The 6517-nt window shown below is 37.5% G+C and overlaps 1 protein-coding gene across 1 annotated transcript; it reads left to right on the top strand.

The window, feature by feature from the left end:
- The first annotated feature begins 2867 nt into the window (after positions 1–2867).
- LOC138873340 (uncharacterized) lies at positions 2868–3737 on the top strand. The gene has a single exon (XM_070151799.1). The coding sequence runs from the start codon at positions 2868–2870 to the stop codon at positions 3735–3737; it is 870 nt and encodes a 289-aa protein (XP_070007900.1).
- The last annotated feature ends 2780 nt before the right edge of the window (positions 3738–6517 follow it).

Genomic DNA, 6517 nt, shown 5'->3' on the forward strand with positions numbered 1-6517 from the left:
AGAAAGGGAACAAAACAAAAAATGGGCCAGTGTAGCGCCTTGGGTAGCGTGGGGCACTACACGTGGCACAATTTATAGATGCAAAAATTTTCCAGCTCCCCACGCTACCATGGGCACTGGGTGACGGGAAGTCTCCTATTTCGGCCCTACACACCCCCCAACTTGTATAAAAGGATCCTAAATCTATTTTGGAGGGGGGGGGGATGGAACGTTTTTTAGAGGAACTTTTGACCCAGGGGCTAAACTTCTCGTTCTAGGGTTGTGGTTCTTTCATGACTATTGTTATTTGGGTATTGATTTTGGTTTCTTGATTATCATATTAGTTTATTTATTCAATCATGAACTTAATTATTTGATTGCTTGAGCACCAATTGAATACTATCTACAAATCTATAGTTGGACTCGAAAGTGGGAACTCTAGATTGCATATAGGATTGAGTAGAGCAAGTTCTTGAACCTGGGCATTGGGGAAAGAATTCGCGGTTAGGATAGACATGTACCTAATTGCCTTACTTGGTTGATGTACCGGAATTATAAATACGTTCTTCTTAGTTCTAATTCCATAGACATATAGGTGTTAGGTTAGCTTGAATAGGCGAGTAAGAACTCGACAGATTCTTATGAGAAATATTTACCCCGTCAACCAATAAACTAGAAAAATAAGTTAGTCAAGTCAATTGAAGAATACAATTGGAATGTTAGATAGGCCATAACCCTAGATCGTTTCCATTATATTGATAACATAAGAACATGCTCTTCCTTTGTTCAGAGTTCATTATTTGTTTCTTTTTATTTCAATTAGATTAGAGTCATATATTTCTAGGTCTAATTCTTGTTTAGATAATTAGGATTGTCTAATTTAGTTAAAAGTTAATCACAAGTCCTCGTGGGTTCGATGTTCGACTTTTAGTCACTTTATTACTTGACGATCGCGTATACTTGAGTGTGCGCTTGACCGCAATAATTTTTTTGCGTCGTTTTCGGGATTTAGAATTAGTTGTTTTTGTAGAATAAACTTTTACTTTTATCTTTACAATTTTTTTTGTAAATATTTTTATTTTTATAACTATTTGATTTTTCTCTTAGTGTGTTTCTAGTTTTTTTCAGCATGACATATGGGGATGAAATATACGGAGGTAAGATTATGGAATGACCGCTTGAATGACTGAAGACTTTTATGGCTCGTCTTTTTGGGCTTGTCATGACTTGAACTCTGGGAAGTCTGAATTTGAATATTGGAGTAAGGGTTGGCATTGGGATGAATATTCTCGACTAAGGGAATATGCATAACGACATTGTCTTCTAACAAAGTTGGTGAATGATTGGCTGAAGGAGAGAGTTGAACTTGCACAAGAAATTGACAGGTTTGACTTGGCTTTGCACAACTTGGATGCAGATTTTCATGCAACGGTTGATGCGTGCAAGCCCAACAATTTAATGATGAATTGTGTGACGCTGAAAAAAATCTTCTAGACTAAATTGAGGAGCTACGAGAATATCAATCATTAGACCATATTTTTCTTAAGGACGCTAATGTTGAGAAGAGTGCTCTAGAGTCATGTGAGAGAGTAGATAATATTACTCTGGGAGACTTGAGTGTGAGTATGTATGGGGATATAAATAGCAGTACAATTCATAAGTTAGGGTGTAGTTTCTAAATATGTTAATTTTATTTGAAAAATATAAAAGATTTAATGTTCAAATTTATGATCAAAATTAAAAGGTTTGAATCTCGAAAAGTGAAAAGTACTAGTACATAATTTGGGACATAAAAGTACATACAAACACATATGTCTATCTCTCTATATATTGTTGGCCCAAGTTCAGGTGAAGTTTTGAAGAATGACAAATGAACTCAGTCATGGACCAGGTCCATCATGTGAAGTGCAGTATTTATCAACCTAGACATGTGAGATACACGTGAAGGAGATAAGTCTAAGTGATCAAGCAGCAATATCTCCTGAACTGATCGAAAAGGTTGCATATTGGATGAGGAGAGAAAGTCTTCTTATGGGAAGAGGACACAATCCGGATAAAGGATAGGGTTGGAGTTTGTATTGAACAAGGACTCAACTTCGATGGAAGATCAGCAATTGAGTCTCAATCAAACTCTGATTACTAACTCATTAAATAACAGTGATTATTCTCTTTTACAGGTGTTGCACATACACAGAAGTTAAACTAAATTGAGAGCAAACGAGCAAGACAATTTTGCGAGCAATTTATGTGAGATTTAAGTGTGCACACCTGAAGCTACTTGAACGAGATAGAAGAACTAGTTTCGTTGTGTTTATTCTTATTCTAGTTCAATTGTAGTAGGTGGTTTATAGTTGTATCTTATCAGCTTTCATAGAAGTATTTGTAATAGATACTTTGAGTGTTCAAGTTATAGGCTAAATTTAAGGTGTCGCAACAGCTGAGGCTGTGTGCTACACATGGATTAGAGTTAATCCTTAGGTTTACAAAGAGTTTTTGTAAATGCTGTTTTGACTTAGTGATTTTAGTGGATGTTTGGAAAAATCTTACTGAGTAGTAGGTCGTGGTTTTTCACCTTTTGAGCCAGGTATTTTCCACGTAAAAATCTCTATGTTCTTTATTTTCTGTACTTTTAATTCCGCAACAGTAGTAGTTAGAACACCTAGAAGAACTAGGTTCTTCTAGATCGAAAAATTGGGTACCACACAAATCATCCCCTTTTGTGTGGTATTGATATTTAGAACATCAATTGGTATCAGAGCAGGTTATCCTTGAAGAGGCTAACACCTTAGGAAAAGATCAACCTGAGTGCACCACCTGGGAACTGGGAAGGGCAATCCACTGTAAGGCCTCCACTGTTCAATGGACAATACTACTCTTGGTGGAAGAACATGATGAAGGATCATATCATAGGAGAAGACTATGAACTCTGGGACATAGTCACTGATGGTCCTTTGGCAACTACAATGAAAAATGAGGAAGGACTGGATGTGCCGAAGACAAGGGCTAACTACACTGCTGAAGACCTAAAGAAGTGGGAGAAAAATGCTAAGGCCAAGAAATGGCTTGTGTGTGGACTAGGTCCAGATGAGTACAGTAAGATCCCAAGCTATACTACTACTAAGGAGATATGGGACACTTTGCAAGTGGCTCATGAAGGAACACCTCAAGTGAAAAGATCCAGAGGAACACTACTGTATTCTCAATATGAGAATTTTACTATGAAGGAAGGAAAAACTATCCAAGAGATGTATACTAGGTTCACTACACTGACAAATGAACTTAAGTCTCTTGGAAGGATTATTCTTGAAGAAGACAAGGTTGAGAAAATCCTGACAAGGGTTTTGCGAGTCTCATGGGAAAGCAAAATCACTGCCATTCAGGAATCCAAGAATATTGCTACTCTCAGACTGGATGAACTAATTGGAAATCTTACTACTTATGAACTAAGAAGGAAAACCATGAAGATGGATACACCCAAGAAGGATAGAAGTCTAGCTCTCAGAATTGCTGAAGGTTCAGATCTGGAAGATGATGAGATGATTATGATCACTAGAGATTTCAAAAAGTACCTGATGAGAGGAAAGGGTTCTTCAAGAGGAACAACCTTCAACAAGTCAAGAGCTCCTAAGAAATATACCAATGAGGGTTGCTACAAGTGTGGTAAGACTAATCACATGATCAAGAATTGCCCTCAATATGAAATTGAATGGAAGAAAGAAATGGCTGAACGAAGGAACATGAAGAACGAACAGGTTTAACCAGAAAGGAACAAATGTTCAACCAAGGCTATGGTTGCTGCTTGGGGAGAAACTTCAGATGAAGACTCAGAAGATGAAGCTGAAGAAGAGCAAGCATTGATGGCCATCGGAGAATCAAATGATGTTTAAGAGGTAAGTATCCTTCATCTCAAAGACAAGATTAAATTTTTGTCTAAAGAAAAGTTGGTTGAGCTATTACTAGACTTCATTGATGAGTCTGAGATAATTAACAATGAGAAGGAAGTTCGGTCTAGGGAATGTGTGACCCTAAAAGCAAAATGCAAAAGTATAGAGTCTAGGGCTAATGAGAGTGATAACACAAATGCTGAGTTGAAGAACCAGGTTCTTGAACTTGATAACAGTATCCTAGAACTTAGGTCTGAAAACTTAAAACTGAAACTAGGAACAGGAAAGAAGAAAGTTGATCACACATATCTCACTCTAGAAGAAAATTTAGGAAAAATGAAAGATGAATTGTATAAGAAAGATGAATTCATCAAAGTCCTAAAGGAAGATCTAGGAAAGGTGAAACATGAACTAGACAGAACTTGCAAGTAGAACAAGTCTTCTGATGCACTCTCTTGGCTGCAAGAGCATCACAGTAGAAACAAAAGAGGACTTGGCTATGGGACTCAAGATCCAAAATGGGACCCTAGAAGCAAGTACCTCATTCTTCCTGAAAATAAAATCTGCACATACTATGGCAAGGCTGGACATTACAAAAATGAATGTAATGCAAAAGAAAAGGCCAGTCAAAAGAACAAAGTCTTTGTTCAAGAGAAAAACAAGCTGCCTGGGTGGGCAAGAAGGAATTTGGTTCATCCTTTTCCTATAGAAAGGGACCCAAACTAGTTTGGGTTCCTAAGACTAACCCCTGATTTCTTTTTGTAGGTCCAAGTGAAAGGGAGGAGCCAAATATGGTATATGTATAGTGGCTGCTCAAAATATATGACAGGGAACAAAAACCAGTTCCTTTCACCTGAGGACTTAAAAGGAGGTAGTGTCTCCTTTGGTAATGGAAAGAAAGGTGAGATCATTGGGGTTGGAAAGTTAGGCAAAACAGATTCTCATTCCATCAAGAATGTCTACCTGATAGATGGCTTGAAATATAGCCTAATAAGTGTGTCACAATTGTGTGACAGAAGTAATCTTGTAGCTTTTACCTCTACCAAATGCTTTGTGATTAACCTTACCACTGACAAGATTATTTTGCAGGAAAAAAGAGTTAACAATGTTTACATTGTAGATTTGTCTACTCTCTCAGAAAATGAATTCACTTGCTTAAGTGTGTTGGTTAATGATCCCCTCCTGTGGCATAAAAGACTTGGTCATGCAAGTCTAAATCAGCTAAATAAATTAGTCTCCAAAGACTTGGTGATAGGGTTACCTAATATCAAGTTCAAGGAAGACAAAGTTTTTGAGGCATGTGCAAGGGGGAAGCCGGTAAGATCATCCTTCAAAAACAAGAAAATGGTAAGTACAACCAAGTCGTTAGAACTGGTGCATATGGATCTATGTGGTCCAATGAGAACCATGAGCAAAGGTGGAAAGAAATATGTAATGGTGCTTGTCGATAATCATTCTAGATTTACCTGGGTTTTATTTCTAACCTCCAAAGATGAAGCATTTGACATGTTTATTGCATTTGTTAGAAAAAGTCAGAAATAATTAGGCAATCAACTTGCATCCATTAGGTCTGATCATGGAGCTGAATTTGAAAATTCCAAGTTTGCTGAATTCTGTGATGAAAATGGTTTAGATAATAATTTCTCTACCCCTAGGACCCCTCAACAAAATAGAGTAGTTGAAAGGAAGAATAGAACTCTTGAGGACATGGCTAGAACCATGCTGCTTTCTAGTAAATTGCTTACAGCTTCTGGGCAGAGGATGTTAACACTGCATGTTACATAATCAATAGATGCATGACCAGACCTCTGGTAGAGAAGACTCCATATGAGTTACTTAAAGGGAGAAAACCAAACATATCCCATCTTAGGGCATTTGGTTGCAAGTGCTATGTGCACAATAATGGAAAAGACTCCCTAGGTAAGTTTGATCCCAGAAGTGATGAGGGAGTGTTCTTGGGATATTCTTCACATAGCAAAGCATATAAAGTGTTTAATAAAAGAACTATGTGTGTAGAAGAAAGTGTACATGTAGTATTTGATGAAACTAACATTCTTTCTGAGAGACATGAACATGAAGATGAAGCCATTGGATTGGTAAAGGAATTGACTAAATCCCCAGCACAAGTCAAGGTAGCATCAAAAGAAGGAACAGGTAATGGAACAGGTCCTTCAAATCAGGGCAACCTGACAGGGGGAACTAATCAAGGAGAAATTGAATCAAAACCCCTAGAGGAACTTGTTCATAAACCTGTTCCTTAGAAACAGAACATGGGAGAGACATCTAGCAGAAACCAGTTGGTTGTGAAACCTCACAAGTATCAAAGTTCTCAGCCCATTGAGAACATTATTACTGATCCAACATCTGGAGTCAAAACTAGATCACAGGTAAAGAATCTGTGTGTTTTTGATGCTTTCCTATCTCTTATTGAACCTAAAAATGTTGTTGAGGCTTTGCAGGATACAGATTGGGTGAATGCAATGCAGGATAAACTCAACCAATTTGAAAGAAGTCAAGTTTGACATCTTGTTCCGAGACCCAAGGACAGATCAGTCATTGGTAAAAAATGGGTCTTCAGAAACAAACTTGATGAAGATGAAACAGTTACAAGAAACAAAGCAATACTGGTGGTACAAGGATACAGTCAAGAGAAG

The sequence above is a fragment of the Nicotiana sylvestris genome, chromosome 7, assembly GCF_000393655.2.
Source record: "Nicotiana sylvestris chromosome 7, ASM39365v2, whole genome shotgun sequence".
Taxonomy (NCBI): domain Eukaryota; kingdom Viridiplantae; phylum Streptophyta; class Magnoliopsida; order Solanales; family Solanaceae; genus Nicotiana; species Nicotiana sylvestris.